Source organism: Grammomys surdaster, unplaced genomic scaffold (assembly GCF_004785775.1).
Source record: "Grammomys surdaster isolate TR1022 unplaced genomic scaffold, NIH_TR_1.0 229, whole genome shotgun sequence".
Lineage (NCBI taxonomy): Eukaryota > Metazoa > Chordata > Mammalia > Rodentia > Muridae > Grammomys > Grammomys surdaster.
Genome location: NW_021604674.1, coordinates 2,430,631 through 2,447,433, shown reverse-complemented (window position 1 = coordinate 2,447,433; position 16,803 = coordinate 2,430,631). Strand labels below are relative to the sequence as shown.

Sequence of the window (16,803 nt, the reverse complement as noted above, 5' to 3'; positions counted from 1 at the left end):
CGTCTCATGCATGGGGGAGAGAAGATTGTCATAGGCCAGCGTCTCATCGCCTTTGGTTTTCTTAGAGAAGCACAATGAGCTGTGTTGCTTACAGGTGTTCTCAGTCTTCTGGGGAGCTGCTTGTTGAAGGCAAACAGAAAATGGTTTCATTTTCTCCTCTGTGGGGAAACAAAACTCAGGGGAAAAAAACTTTATGAGTAGGTTGCTCTTTGCATATCTGATTGGTTTCTGTATTGCGTTGTTGAGTGTGGGTGCTTTTGTGCCAGAGTGCACATGTGGAGGTCAGATGACAGTTTTAAAAGTTGGCCTCTCCAGAGGTCCCAGGATTGAACCGAGGCCTTCAGGGTTACCACACAGAACTTACTGCTGAGCCGTCTTGCCATTACCTCCCCTATGTGAAAGGATCTCACACTCATAAGTTTAATTTGGCCTGGATTCCAAGTCTAAGTTACCATTTGTAATTTCTGAGATCCATGAATTGTAGATTGTTTTTCTGTATATATAATTTCTATTAAACATTTTTTGCAAAGTTTTTTGGTTTTTTCTTTCCTGTTGTTTCTGACCGGCTTCCTTGTTTAAACATTGTTAACTACATATAGGCTAAAGGGACTGACCAACAGGCCCCAAAGATAGGACAAACAGTGGGTGGAGCAGCTTGTGAACAGAATGTGAAGATAATGGCGCTGATCAGCTCCAGACAGGCCAAGCTCAGGGCCCCGGAAACAGATGTGTAGGGCGCAGTAGGTGATAGTAATCCATGCCAGCTACATCAGATTGAGGTGGCCTCAAGACTCCCTGTCCAGTGGTGCACATGTTGAGAGTTGCTGCCCTTTCCCCTAGAAAACTTTTCAATAGTAAGTTCATTCAATAGAACAGACTGAATTCTGTATAAAATGGGCTTCTGAGGAAAGCATACCTTTTTTCTAGGCGGACTTCTCCCCTGGGGGAGGCACGAGGGAAGAAACAAGGAAAAGAGAAGCATTAGCTTCTCTAGTCTTCTAGATGTTAAATCTGTGTCAGTACTGGGATGACATCACAGACATTTTGTGTTCGTTCCACTGTTGTCATTTACACCGTATAGGTAGCTGTTGTGCATTCTTTTGTGTTTGTGTGTGTGTACAATGTGCTTGGTTGTTTGTAGAGGCCAGAGGTTGATGTCAGATATCTTTGTCCATCAGTCTCCACCATATTTTTTGAGACAGATTCTCAGTTGAACGTGATTCAGCTAGACTGACTGCCTAGTGAGTCCCATTTGCCTGTGTCAGTTTGCTAAGTACTGTGATTATAGGTGTTAGCATACAGGAAACTCTGCTGACCTGCCTCTAGGGACCTAGCAATTGCTTAAGTCATCATCTGCCACACCTTGGCTCAAGCCACCAAGGATACTCCCTTGCTGCAGTGTATTTCGTAACGATAAGTATGTTGTGCTGAGTTTTCTATTTGAGTGATGGATCCAAACTAGAGTCCCCAGCTTGTGGGACACATAATTTGCCATCTCCACCACTTCCAAAGTGTTGGGCTCAGCAGCAAGCACCTTTACCCACTGACTATCTTGCTGGATTTTCTTATAAAATATTACTAAGAATGTTTGAGCTGGAGTCCAGGAGAGAGAGGGAATGGAAGAGAGGGATAGAGGTAGAAGGACAGAGGCAGAGACGGAGGGACAGAGAGTACAGTAGTGTAGTACAGTAGTGTAGAATCTAGAGTTTAACTTTGGATGTGGTCCTCAGGAGCCATCCACTCATTTCACCTAACACTCTCTGAGTAGGACAGCCTGGCTGGCCAGTGAGCCCCAGGGCTGCTCCTGTTTCTGTCTGCCCAGCGCATGCCACACAGCATGTCTTTTCTTTCTTTCTTTCTTTCTTTCTTTCTTTCTTTCTTTCTTTCTTTCTTTCTTTCTTTCTTTTTTTGGTTTTTCGAGACAGGGTTTCTCTGTGTAGCCCTGGCTGTCCTGGAACTCACTCTGTAGACTGGGCTGGCCTCGAACTCAGAAATCCTCCTGTCTCTGCCTCCCAAGTGCTGGGATTAAAGGCGTGCGCCACCACCGCCCGGCTCAGCATGTCCTTTTATGAAGTTCCAGGAGATATTAAGTCCTCATGCCTGCCAGGGAAGCACTTTGCCAACTGGGCTCTCTCCCCAGCCCAGGAACTTGTATTTTAACCAAAACCTCATGTGATTTTGACAGTTTGACTGATTTGAAGTTCATTTCAATTTAAATACATCACACACTCTCCTGAATACATTCACCAATTTTCCTGCTAGGTGGTCACCTAATCTTTTATATCCTCTCCTGGTAGGAACTCACTGCCACTGTGCCATCAGTAATTGCATGTATTATGATGCTTCCATAAAAGTCATTGTTTACTATCCTGTGTGGATTTGGGGCCAACTTCATGAGACATAATTTTATACTCCTTAGGGTATTAGTTTTGAGTTTTAATCTTTGTTAAATTCACTTATTTAATTGTATATAAAAACATACAGTAGGTATGTTCTTACTCATCTTGAAAGATCACATCAAGGATTTTAAAAAAAAATAAGCCAAACCAAACAAAACAGACTGTCTTAGCAAGAAAGAATCTTGAATGTCACAAGACAACCTTTTCATTTAGGGGGAATGGAGGGAGGGTCAGGGTCTTCTGTGTAACCCAGGCTAGCCTTCTGCCACAGCCTCCTTACTGCTGGAATAATGGCCAAGTCTCAGCACACTCTGTCACACAGCCTGAACAGACAGTTCTTTTTGTTGTCATTTAATCTCCTCTTCACCAAGGATTTTTATTTCTTGCTTTAAAATTTTTTTCCTTTACTTATTTACGTGTGTGTGTGTGTGTGTGTGTGTGTGTATGTGTGTGTGCAAGTGCATGCCACAAAATACATGTGGAGGTCAGAGGGCAATTTGTGGGGGGCCAGGTCTCTACTTTCAGCTTATTTTTCTCTCTTTACATTTTTTAGAAATAAAAATATCCACGTATGGATTCACTGGTCATAAATATGAAAGTGGTTTATTATAGTTACATTGAAATCATTGTCATGATTTTGCTTTTGTTCTTTTGAGACAGTGCCCTGTGTCTATAGCTCAGACAGGACTGGAGCTTGCTACATAGATGCAAGCTGCTGGTCCTGTTGCCTCAGCCTCTCCATTCAATAACCTTTTGTCTTCTAATTAGAAAGGTAATTCTGGCTTCCCACTAAGTTCTCAGTTGTGGTTCTCTAGGAGTATGGGAGGTCTGTCCACTGGAGACAGAAGTGGATGGTAGAAGGCAAAGCTAATACATCTGACTCATTTCATTTGAGAGAAAGTCAGTCTGAAGGAACAGAGCATTTACCCAACAGACTATTAGGGAAAAGATGCACTGTAATTGTAGACACTTCAGAACACTTTGGTGCTAAGACATTATTCTTAATAAAAGGTGTGCTTTTAGAATTGTCTGTAACTTCCATTCAATTTGCCAATCTACAGCAGAAAGCAGAACAAATACGTTAATTTTATGAAGTAATTTTATGTATCATCTTGTTCTATGTTTTTGTTTTTAGGACCGGAGTAGGCCCTATGACACTTTTAACTTGCACTCCTTGGAGAACTCCTTAATGGATATGATAAGGACTGACCATGAGCCTCTGAAAGGTAAACACTACCCTCCCAGTGGCCCACCAATGAGTTTCGCTGATATAATGTGGAGGAATCATTTTGCAGGTTAGGAATATTCATATGTCCATTCTTGCTTGGTGTTTTAAGCAAAAATCAGCTTTTTAATAATTGTGATTTTTTTGTTTTTATTTGTTTTTGTTTGTTTGTTTGTTTGTTTTGCTTCTGTAAAGCATTGTGGAATGTATTTCAAGTTTTTTTTTTTTTTTTTTTAACCTGGGTTCAGCTACCTATGGTAATCATAGTTGGTTACCTAAATTTGTTTATCTGCAAGAAGTCTGTGTTGGGTAGCTGAGGTCATGGTTATAGCATGAAACCAGAAGCCAAATTTTCTGGGCTTTGTACATTTGGAATCTTTTGCTGAATCTGTAGAATTCATTTAAGTACAGGTATACCTCAAGAAAGTGTGAAGTTTAGTAAATCAGTCTCTAAAACTCCTTCAGAAAGTTTCATATGATAGGCTTCCATTGTGAACAGTCTATCCCTGCCTAGTACAGGAGCATCAGATCACAGCTAATGTGCAACAGTGGCCCTGTGCCAAGAGGGGCTAAAGTACAAGGAAGATCTCTTACAGTATGTGCATGTGTTAAGTTCAGTGTGAGAAGAACATTCCAAGATCAACATTAGTAGAACTTCCTAATTTTAGAGTCCATGTAAACTCATAATTACAGATGGTTCTTTTTATAGATTATTCAACGTTTTAGAGACCCTTCAATATCTTAGATGCTGTAATACAAGTTAGTGATGTGGAGTGATATCCACTCCATTTTGAGTTAGGACTTTAATTAAAAACTGAACAGTTTGCCACAGGGATGCCCATCTTGAGTGAACTCCTTGTCTTCTGGAACTGTGAGGATTTCCTCCTCTTTGGCAGTCTCTGGACCCTGATTGAGGACATGACCAACTGAACCTTGACATTGGTGTCCTCACCAGAAATCCTTTTCATCCTTGGCTGGCCATGCTTTTCTTATTTCCCAGTGAAGAGAAGTAGTCACAGGGGGCAATGAGAACAGAAAGCGTCTAGAGAGAGGGAGATGCTTAAGGCCTTAAGCAAAAGAAGAGAAACATTGCTGTTATATTTAGTCATTTACCACATTTTTCTTCGGTTAAGGATTAGGTCCATGATAATTTGAAGCATGTTACACTTAGAGGTGTGAATGATGTAAAAATAATACTATTCACAGACTGTTTCGTTTTTAGACTCTTTCCTGGTTACACTCGTCATTTCCCTCTACCTTCAGAGCCTCCCTGATTAACCTAACAGTTAACTCTTGTTCTGTGTATACCTCCTGTCTTCTGGTCCTTCTTCTGGTCCCCCTTCTCTGCTTTTCTTTTCTATTTCCTTTTAGAGTCAGGGTCTTACTATGTCATTTAGGCTGTCCTGGAACATGTTATATATCCCAGACTGATCTTGAAGCTCAGGACAGTCCTCCTGCCCCATGCTTCTGAGTGCTAGGCAAAACTAGGGAAAGATTTTAGATTATAGTCTCTACATAATTTTAGAATTTTATGTATATTGGTAAAGCAGAAGCTATTTGTGCCATCTTAAGTATAGCTCTGGCACAGTGAAAAAGAGTAGTAACCTTATAAAGTAATGTAAGCACCTTTTCCATTCGTGATGGCCTTTTAAAATTACAGGCCCCACTGTCTCTACAGACTTTCCTTTACTAGCAAATATGAGGTATTTTGATAGCCGTGTGAACTCTTCATCTTCTGGAACTGTGAGGATTTCCTCCTACCTGGCAGTCTCTGGACCTTTATTGTTGACATGACCAACTGAACCTTGACATTTTTGTTGACATTGATGTCCTCATCAGAAATTCTTTTCATCATTTGCTGATAGTTTCATTTGCTGATACTAAACCTTGATAGTTTGATAGTTTGATAATCCGGAGTTGGATTTTGGGGTGCTTGTTTACACTGGTGTTATTTGTTGTAGAACTCAAGTTTTCTTTTCTGCTATAAAACAAAACCCCCACATTCTTACTTAAAATATATATCAAACAACACATACTGTTTCACCATACATGCATTATGGCCCCACAAGTTGGGAGACCTTGAGTATGTACTTTATAGTTGAATATGGTTTCAACTTCCTAATTTTTCATATTCTACTGCATGATTTTCTGTAAACAGACTATTTCCCTGAGGTCAGTGACATCACTATGTCCCTGAGGTCAATGATGTCACTTGCCCCTTTAAGAAAATATTTTGACACTGGGCATGGTGTTGCACATCATAATCTCAGCACTTGGGAAGCAGAGGCAGGAGAATGATACAAGCTCAAGGCCAGCCTGGGCTTATACATAACAAGTTCCAGGCCACCCAGAGCTGTGTAGCGAGACTTGTCTCAAAAAACCATAAAGAACAACAACAAAGAAGGAGGAGGAGAAAGGAAAATGTTTAAGGTACTTTAGCTTTAAAGGGAAAGAAAATTAACAAAATAAAAAGGTAATAGCTAATATATGAACAGAATAAAAAGCCAAGGTGGAGAGAGAGCTCAGTCTTAGTACTTGTCTTGTACGATGATGACCTGAGCTCTGTCTCCAGAAACCAGTAAAAAGAGCTGGGTATGTTAGTATGTGCTCACAATCCTAGCACTGGGAAGAGAGCGGCAGATCCCTGGGACTCACTGGCCTACAGGCCTGGCCTGCTTGGTGAATTTAAGGACACAAGAGACCCCATCTCAAAAACAAATAAAAAAACGAAACCTAAGCAAAACCATGTGGACAGTAGTACCTAAGGAAGGACACCTGAGGTTGTCCTCTTGTTGGCTCTCCACAAGCATTAATCCTCATGTATGTGCACACATATGTATTTGCACACATGAACATGCATATACACTCAAGTAACTAAAAGCATAAGAAAAATTGTGTTGATATAGTCATAGGTTTTTATTTTCTATTTCTATTTTCCATAGTAATAAATACCCATGTTTCTCTCTGGTTTTTATAATTTATTGTTAGAACTTAAATTTAGACTTTCCAGTTTTGCTTTATCATAGGTAATACTGCTGTGAGTAAGTTGTTTGAGGGACATTCATAGTGATGGTCCATGGATCCAAAGATAGAAGCATCAGAATGCCTTGAGCATCAGGAGGTAGATGATCCATTGGGTGCCTACTGTGTGGCTTCTGAGAAATGCTTTGCCTGTGCATCCTTAGATTCTTGGTCTTGATCTTTTACCTCTTGAATGTGGGAACATTATTTGCAGATAGCTGTGTCAGGGAGGATTCTTAACACTCAAGTACAGAGTTGGATTTTGGGGTGATTGTTTACACTGGTGTTATTTGTCTTAGAACTCAGTTTTCTTCTATAGAACGAAACCCCCATATTCTTACTTATCTATACAAACAAACAAACAACACATAGTAGGACAAAAAAAAGGTGAAAAGCCTGCTGTAGGCTTAGTGCCTAGAAATAGCAAAGATATTTAGTAGTCTTTATTAAGATGCTCCCAGATGTTCTACATTTTCTATATAAGAGGTGAAGTTTCTTTTTTTTTCTTTTTTTTCCTTTTTTTTTTTTTTTTTCGGTTTTTCGAGACAGGCTTTCTCTGTGTAGCCCTGGCTGTCCTGGAACTCACTCTGTAGACCAGGCTGCCCTCGAACTCAGAAATCCGCCTTCCTCTGCCTCCCAAGTGCTGGGATTAAAGGCGTGCACCACTACTGCCCGTTGAGGTGAAGCTTCAAAACACAGCCTTTCTAACTTTGTAGTCAGTCCAAACTGGATTGAGTTCTTTATCTGCCCCTAGTTGGCTAGTGAACTGGATATATTAGCCTCTTTAAAGCCTCCTAATTAAAATAAAACACCAGCCGGGCGGTGGTGGTGCACACCTTTAATCCCAGCACTTGGGAGGCAGAGGCAGGCAGATTTCTGAGTTCAAGAGTTCGAGGCTAGCTTGGTCTACAGAGTGAGTTCCAGGACATCCAGGGCTACACAGAGAAACCCTGTCTCGGAAAAAAAAAACAAAAAACAAAAAAACAAAAACAAAACACCATATAAAATAGATGGGAAGATGAGTTCCCTAGCACAAGAAACTTTGCAGGTATCACGTGACTTTTTGTGGGGAGCATGGAATGCTTATTACTTGACCTCTGTAATAAATTAAGCCATGCCAGCACAGATTTATTTCTTGACCAGACTACAGCTAAACATTGGCTGCAAACAGTTGTTTTTATTTTCCTTAGATAAGTAGTGATTATTGAAAGATAAACCATCATTTTCAAAAGCCACATGTAGGAGAAAGAAAAATAACCATTACTTGAGTTTTTAAAACTGTGCACCTGAGTAGCATAGTTGTCTTAGTTACTGTTGTATTGCTATAAGAGACATCATGACTAAGGCAACTTATAAAAGAAAGTATTTAATTGGGGACTTGCCTACAGTTTCAGAGATTGGGTCCATGACCTCCATAGCAGGCAGGCATGGAGCCAGAGCAGTAGCAGAGACTTAAACCTCAAGTTTGAGGCAGCGTTTGGAGAGACAGGGAGGAAAGAAGAGAAAGAGAAAGGAGGGAACAGGGAGACCGGACCTGGTGTGAGGTTTTGGAACCTTAACGTCCAACCCTGGTGATACATCTCCTCCAACAAGGCTACCGCCTAGTCTTTTCCAAAATAGTTCCACCAACTAGGTACCAAGCAGTCAAATAAAACATGAATTACTTCATGATATAGTTAAAATGCACATGGTGTATATTCACAGTGATACTCATATAGAAGATATCAATATCTATTATTTAAGACTTTTTTTTTTTTTGGTGTGTATTTTATTTTTCGAGGCAGGGTTTCTCTGTGAAGATCTGGCTGTCCTGGAATTCACTCTGTAGACCAGTTAGCTTGAAACTCAGAGATCCACCTGCCTGTGGCTGGGATTAAAGATGTGCACCACCACTGTTCTGCTTTCAGTCATTCTTTTAAGGGCTAGTGTGAGAGAACAGGAAGTTTAGGAACCAAGACTTCTGTTTCAGTAAAATTACACCTCACAATTTTTCTATTGTGTTTGTATTCATGCTGGGTCAGTCTTGATGTATCACAGAGCAATACCTTCTGTGCATATAAGTGTATATAGTGTATAGTGTATATAGACAGGTGGTAGAGCACTGCTTTGTGTGGGTGAAGCACTTGGTTTGAATCCCAGCACACATAGCCTACAGGAAAAAGGAAAGGAAAATGGTGCACTGTGTCGTAATCACTGGGCCAGATCAGTCTGGCTGTAGCAGAGAGACAGAATAAGGTCTTGTGTTTTGCCCTTTATACACCCTTTGAGAGATGCCTCAATCTAATGAGATGGAGGACTTCAAGAAGAGAATAAAGATGTGATACTGCTGCTCACTGTGTTTCTAACTACAGAAATCCTTGGATAACAGAGGTAGGGTGGTGGGAGTAAAAGAAGATTTCTAGTGTTTAAAATAAGGGGAGCAAAATGAAAATAAGATTCATCTCTGTACTGTCTTTGTATGAGACTGTCTCCTGACTTGGAAACCTGTGGTCATTACGCTTGATGACTACAGAATAAATAAGGAAACAGCAGCTATATGTTTCGTACAGAGTAGCTGATTGCTAGAAAGCAAGACCCCCATCCTCTGTCTGGGAGAGCACCATATAGCAGGCAGTTGGCAACAAGAGGGAAGGGATGAGCTTCCTTCATCCCAGGCACCCTCACGCCTGCATCAGGGTTCTTGTCTGCTCACTGGGGTGGTGCCTCATGAACTGTTTCTAGTATTTAAATTTTCTCTTCGTTTGTCATTCATAGAACTGAGATTTGAAAAATGAAAAGAACAGGTGTTGGTTGAGAACCCAGACTGAGGGCCTGCTTTTCAAAGGTATACTGAAAAAGTCTGAGGAAAAAAAATAGCTCATTTCTGGTAATAGTGCCTTAGCACCTTTAAATTGACAGAATCTTGGAAGATATGAATGCCACCCGTTTTCTGTTGTAGAGACACTTTTCTGTATTCATTGTTTTGAAATGGTACATGACAGAGACTTACACAAAATTGGTTTCCTTTGGAAATTTTTGCTTCCCTTGTTTTACAAATTTTCTTCTTTCCTCCAGAAGAAAACATCCTGCTGATTTAGTAGTTTTAATCATTACTTAGTTTTATTTCAATGTCAACTTCTTTTAGCCTATGTCAATTTGTCCTTTACAAAATTATCCAATTCTGAGCTACTCTTGTAGGTAAGTTTGCCAAGCATCTTGAACCCAGTTTGATTCCCAGTGCCTAAAATGAAGAAAGACAGACAGACCCTACAAACTGCAAGGGCATGATAGATTCTGAATCAGCAGTGACTGGACTTGTACATATATTCTCAGCCTTTTCTTCTCTTTAAGACTTACTTGGTCACCCAGGCTACCCTTGAACCCCTGCTCGTTAGAGATCCATCTTGCCTCAGCTTCCTTTGTAGCCATAGCTAAAGGTGTGCCTTACCTTGCCTGACATAAGATACAGCATGTTCATCACTTTACAGTTATGAAAGGAAGATTATACCTGGATGCTAACTTCTGAAATTCTAATTCAGTTGAGCCACAGCTTTAATTAAGGAAGCAAGGACAAAGGATTTCAGAATTATGGGAGTCGCCATGTGATGGCAGCACATGTGATACAGCCCCAGTTCCTAGGAACGATGTTACTGGAGTCCACAGCACAGCCTGCCCTTCCAGGAGACAAAACCAAACCAAAACCTGCCCCAAATTATCCACCGATTTCAGTTCTGAGCTCCTGGTTTTGCTTATTGGTTATTTGGAACAGATCTATAGTACTATAGTATAGTATCAGATTTTGTATAGTACCATTACCTTAAAAAAGAAATTTAATTTTTTAAAAATAATTTATTTATGTGTTGGTGGTTTTTTTTTATTGTTTGTTTTGTTTTTGAGTTCATAACAGAACTTGTAGGAATCTGTTCTCTTTTTCTATGGCATCTTGGGTACCGAAATCAGATCACTAGGCTTAGTGGAGCATTTACTTGCTGATTCTATCACCATCCTCAACATCCCCTCCATCCTCCATTCTTTTGTTTTGGGTCAGGGTCTTGCTGTGGAGCCAACCTGCCTTAAACTCAAGAATCTTCTGCCTCAGCCTTTGAGACCACACCCAACTTTGTGGGATTTTTTTTGGTGGTTTTTTTTATATATATCATATTTTTATGCCTTTTTCTCTGGAAGTGTAATTCTAGCTTTATAGAGAAAATAGGTAAAAATCTAGTAGACTATTTTCTTGAAGCACTGACATTCTCTTTGTAGTTGTTTAAGTACTTTTTTAGTGTCCAGCTTTAATTTTGGACACATAAAAAGTATGGGTTTAGTTGAGCTCTGAAATAGGGTAGATTTTAAAATATGAACAAATTGAATTTGTAAAGATGTGATTTTTTGTCCATTCTAAATAAACAAATGTAACCCCATTCTCTACCCTCTGTCTCCATCCTGACTCTTGTCTGTTATGTCCTGTGATGTGGGCAAAGTGGGGCAGTCTCAGATTTATTTCCATATCGTCATTTAACTTAGTAAGATCAAGGATGCCCTCCCGCTTTTGAAACCTTATACTTTACACTATACTTAAAAGATAGCTAGCTGACAAGAACACTTTAAAAATAGCAGATCATGGACAGGTGACAGAGTGTCATACTGCAGCACCAGACTGCAGTAACAAAATCACCAGATGTCACACACTTGCTTCTGTTTTCACAGCTGATTCAACAGCAGCATTTGTTGGACAAAAGGAAGCAAAAAGAAATGGCCTTGTCTGAATTTAGCATCAGGCTTTTTTCTGCCCATTACACATTTTCTCTCCCCAAATCCTTTAGAAAGTATTAAAGTTTAGCTGTACATTGCATTAAAAAAAGACTATGAAATGATTACATGCTTCATGCATGTTCTCCATACTAAACGGTAACATAAAAGCTGACTGTGTTTGTCTTTAATGATCTTATTTTCCACATAGTCTAATTTTCATTCAATGAAAATAGATTACATTTTATATTTTAAACACTATAGCTTAAGGTAAAGAAGAGATAAACTAAAAATGTCATATGTAACTTTACAAAAAAAAAACCCCAAAAATTGTATTTAGCAGGAAACGTAGATTGTGTTTAGGTTGATTCTAGGGATCTAGCCTTAGCACAGAGCTCCTCATAAGGTTTGTCTTCCTGTTTATCCAAAATTCATTGAAAAAAAAAAAAACTCAGGGAGAAGTTCAGGAACGATAAAAACTACTGGGCTTTTCTTGCAAGTAGAGCTGTCTTCCAACTGCAAGACACTTGTTCTGCTTCTTAAGAAAGACATGGTTGCAAGTATCCAGTGAGGGCAGAGAATGACATCTTTTCAAGATTTTCTAACTCCTCAAGAAAAAGCCCAAAGGGGCATGTAGCTCAAACTCTGAGACTAAAAGACCAACATCCCAGAAAACATAGAAAAGTTTTTGATGCAGTGTCAATAAAGCTCAAAATTGTTTTTTTACAGGAATTGTACTGAATGAAGATCAACTAAAACTGATTGTTTATTTGACAAACCCTTGACAAACCCTTTTTAATTGTAGTAATATTAAGGAAGGACCCATACAGTCCTCTGAATAGTCTCTGATTAAAGGCTGAAAAGGCCCTGCTTTTCATGTTTTGTTTAAACAGGGTCTCGCTGTGTAACCCTGATGGGCCCAGAATTCACAGATTTCTCCTGTGCACCGCTCTCTCTGACTTTTTCATGTTACTGTTGTTTGGGGTGTTTTGTTTTGTTTGTTGAGACGGCTTCACTGTGCAGCTCAGGATGACCTTGAGCTTGTGACTTTTTTTTTTTTATTATTTAATCTTTTTTTTTTTACAGTCCAAATTTTATCCCCTTCTCAGTCCACACTCTTGACTGTTCCACATCCCATACCTCCTCTTCGTATCTCCACGAGGATGTTCCCACCTCCCACATCCCATCCCCCACCCCACTAGTCCTCCCAACTCCCTGGGGCCTCCAGTCTCTTGAGGGTTAGGTGCATCTTCTCTGACTGAACCCAGACCTGGCAGTCCTTTGCTGTGTATGTGTTGGGGGCCTCATATGCTGGCTGGTTGGTGGTCTAGTGTTTGAGAGATCTTGGGGGTCCAGGTTAATTGAGACTGCTGGTCCTCCTACAGGGTCACCCTCCTCAGCTTCTTCCAGCTTTTCCCTAATTCACCCACAGGAGTCAGCAGCTGTTGTCCATTGGTTGGGTGTAAATATCTGCATCTGACTCTTTTGGCTGCTTGTTGGGTCTTTCGGAGTGCAGTCATGATAGGCCCCTGTTTGTAAGCACACCATAGCCTCAGTAATAGTGTCAAGCCTTGGGCCTTCCCCTTGAGCTGGATCCCAATTTGGGCCTGTCACTGGACCTCCTTTTCCTCAGGCTCTTCTCCATTTTTGTCCCTGCAGTTCTTTCAAACAGGAACAATTATGGGTCAGAGTTTTTGACTGTGGGATCAGCTTGTGATTTTTATTTTGCCTCTTGTCTCCTGTGTGCTGGGGCTATCTGTGTGTGCTATCATCTAAGTAAAGAGATTCTGTTTTTTTCTTAAGTTCTAGTGGACAGTGAGTTTGAAGTCTTGATAAGATTTTATGTAGACTTCAGCAGCTGGCCATTGTGTTAATACCCTAGAATATGATGAAGCGGTATTAGAGGATATCACTTTTAGTTTTTGGTATTAAGAACATTGACTTAACTGAAGCCAGAATGTAAATTCTCTTACTGAGTCAAGGCTGTTGTTGTACCAAATGTTTGTAAGTAGTTTTTGATCAAAGTGATGGTAGGAGGAAGCACTGCAGGTAATAGACTATAACTTTCAGAAACCTTAAACTAACCTAGGGATTAGAAAACCATGGGAAGTCATGTGGGACAGCTACAAATAGAGTTATAGGAAATGTATCTTCAACAGTGGGATACCTTTTAAACTCCTAGTGATTTACTTGTAGCTAATATGAAACAGTTTTTCTACAGAAATTGTATATTTAGGAATGTTTCCTTTATTATTCTTTGATAATTGCATCGATTTTCCCCATTCTTTTACACACACACACACATACACACACACACACAAACACCAATAAAAATGGTCAAGTTGAATGAGGAAACTTTGGTTTTTTCATTTTGTCTTCCCCTGGTATTGAGCTTGGCAGTGTGATGTTTGCCTCCAGTCCCCAGTAACAGAGTTTAATACCAGATCAATACTGGTCCTTTGACAATTATATACAAAACTGTATCTGTTGTAAAACAAAACAAACAACCTGAAGCCTTTATTGTCAGCTTTATATATACTATCCTTCCCCAACTATGTATCTTTTTGGCTGTTTGTTTTTTGAAACAAGGCATTACTCTGTAACTGTAGACTGGTCTTGAAATTCCAGTATTCCTCTTGTCTCCCAAGTTCTTAGATTACAGGGGTGACCCACCATACCTAGTTTGACTGCTACCTATTTTGTTGAAGGAATTGGTTAAGAAATCTTGCATAGTACATTTTCCTCCTATACAAGACTCTCTGAGTTTAATTTTTATCTTTTGATACATCATTTTATCTCTGATAATGAAAAAAAGCAGCAAATGCCTGCATCTATCATTCTTTACTTCTGCACCTTTCCCTCTGTACCTCTGAACCTTTCCTCCTGTACTTCTGCCTCTCACTCTACCCACCCCATCCCCCACGTCTTTCACTCTTTAACACAGTGGACCATTCTGTTAATGATCATACGGATCAGGGCTTTCAGTTTTTGTAAAGGACTACTGAATAAATATTTTAGGGTGTGCAGGACACAGGCCTCTCTGTTGCCTCTTTGCTTTTGTTCAATTTTCCAGCCCATTAAAAATATAAAAATGATTCTTAATCTCAGAAGTGTACAAAATAGGAAACCAACAGATGTGGTCAGAAGTTTCAATTCCCGTATTATTCATAAAGATGAAAATCTGGAAAGTCACATTTGTCACAAGAGTAGTTAGTGGTGGGGTCAGGAATAGTGGTACGTGCTTTTAATCCCAATGTTGTGGGAGGCAAAGATAGGTGGATATCTGTGAGTTAGAGGCTTGCCTTGTGTATGTGGTAAGCTCTAGATTAGCTAGGGCCACATAGTAATAAAAGAAAAACAACAACAAAAACCACCATACAGACTAAACCCTTGAAACAGAAGTAGCATTGGGGCAACTTAAGAATTCAGGATTTTTATGTTAGTCTTTACCCTACTTACTTCGATACATTTTACCATCATTCTTCATTTTGCTCCTCTGGTAATTATGTTGTATTTTTTGAGCCATTATGAAACCCTATTTTTTTATATTCTCTCTAAACTTCATGTTTATATACTTCTCTAAATTTTTTGATGCCTTAATTTGAAGGGCATGAATAAATGATTGTTTTAATAAAATTCTAATCCAGGAACTTGACTTGTTTAAATTTTAATATTGGAGATGTACAAATTTCAGACTATAATGGAAGCTTCTTTTTGTTTGATTGTATTTTGTGTTGAGACTTTGGCTTTGTTTTAAGATTTTTTATGTCTGTGTTTTATGAATTGATTTAAAAGTTGTTGTAAATGCTTTGGCCTTGATAGCTTTGCTATAGATTAATCTGTAGTGTTTTGTAATGTTTATATTTTCCAGTGTATTTGAAATAATTGTATTGAACAATGTTTTCTTTTTGCTTAAAATAAAATTGCTTTATTTTCCAGGACGCATGGGAATAAATTTCCACCATCCAGGAACAGATAACATTATGGCACTTAACAGTAAGTCATCATACGAAATACTCTATAAAAGTATCAGTCAGGTTTGCAGCATACAGTTTCTGCTTAATTAGGTTTTCACTATCTCACCTTTCACCGAGCATGGTCTAGACCACTGCGCGGTACAAGTGCTTCTCAGAGTAGGATTTCTGCACCAGCAGCATCAGCATTAATTGGGAATATACTAAAACCACACAATCTCAGGGGCTCCTACAGACCTACTGAGTGGGAAAGTTTAAGGATGGATTTGTTTGCATTAGCAGTCAAGTAGGTGATACTGAGTAAGCAAAAGCTTGACTTGCTGCTCTGAAGCAGCCTTGGCAGAATGCAACCCTGTGAACCAAATCTGGCCTACTGCCTGTGTTTGTAAATAAAATTTTATATTAGTAACAGGAAATATTTGCCAGCTTCTCTCTATACCACTAGGTGAAGTAATACAAGAAGGGGAGGTGTAGGGAGAGGGAGAGGGGAAAAACCTGAGTGAATAAATTAGCTAATTTTTACATAACTCATGATTTTCTCATTGTGGTAAATAGTGCATCGATGTTTCAAGGAGGACTTTTGTATATTATAAATGTCAGCATCTTCGCTGGTCAAAAGTGGTTTTGTCAGTATAATTATGGGGTTACATTCAAGAGCCACAAAAAATATTACCCAGAATGTTGCTGTGTTGCTCAAAGCTTTGGTGGTGAATCAAGGGTGGTGACATACTTGTAATCCCAGCACTTGGGTGATACAGACATTAGAAGATCAGGAGTTCTAGGTTACACTCACTATGCAGAGAGTCTGAGGCCAGCTTCGGCTATTTGAGACTGTGGTATAAGAGAACTATGCCTGAATATTTCATATCACTCATTGCACACAACACAGTAAATGTTTTTATAAACATGTTCATTTGTGGGTTATAAAAGGGTTAATGAGGCTCCAGCAGAGTCCAAGAGTTAAAGCAGTCCTCATGGAGGCAGAGGAAGAGCCAGTACAGACTGAAGCAGTCCTCATGGAGGCAGAGGAAGAGCCAGTACAGACAGAAGCAGTCCTCTTAGTAGCTAGAGATGAAAGAAGGGCTCAGCTGGGAGCTGCTTGTACACAGAGCCAAGCTCAGGGTCTCTGGGTTGAGCAGGGCTGCAAAGGTGAGGTCTAAGACCATAGCGGTCCTATAGCAAGGCATAGGATAGGAGCCAACGGACAGATGATGGAAGGGCCACAGGTATAGTATGCTGTATCACCATTGGGGTTATGGCTGAAATCAAGTTCCAGGGACAGCCAGGAGTTCCAGCCTATGGGTCCCATGGAGCACAGCTGGGTGATCAGATAACAAGCCAGTGCCATCGCAAGGTTAGGTATCCTCGTCCTTATGGAATCCAGGTGAGGGAGTTTTACTCTTTGTTCTGATATGTTCCATAAATTCTTGGGCCTAGTTTCTCTGATCCAATTTTA

General features: G+C 39.8%; 1 protein-coding gene across 1 annotated transcript in view; it reads left to right on the top strand.

Annotated features, from left to right (window-relative positions):
* Window positions 1-16,803, top strand: part of Cpeb3 (cytoplasmic polyadenylation element binding protein 3) — a 183,262-nt gene that overhangs the window by 70,238 nt on the left and 96,221 nt on the right. The window contains exons 3-4 of the mRNA XM_028773477.1: window positions 3,535-3,694; window positions 15,313-15,369. Of these exons, the coding sequence (XP_028629310.1) occupies window positions 3,535-3,694; window positions 15,313-15,369 (217 nt within the window). The remainder of the gene's footprint in view (window positions 1-3,534; window positions 3,695-15,312; window positions 15,370-16,803) is intronic.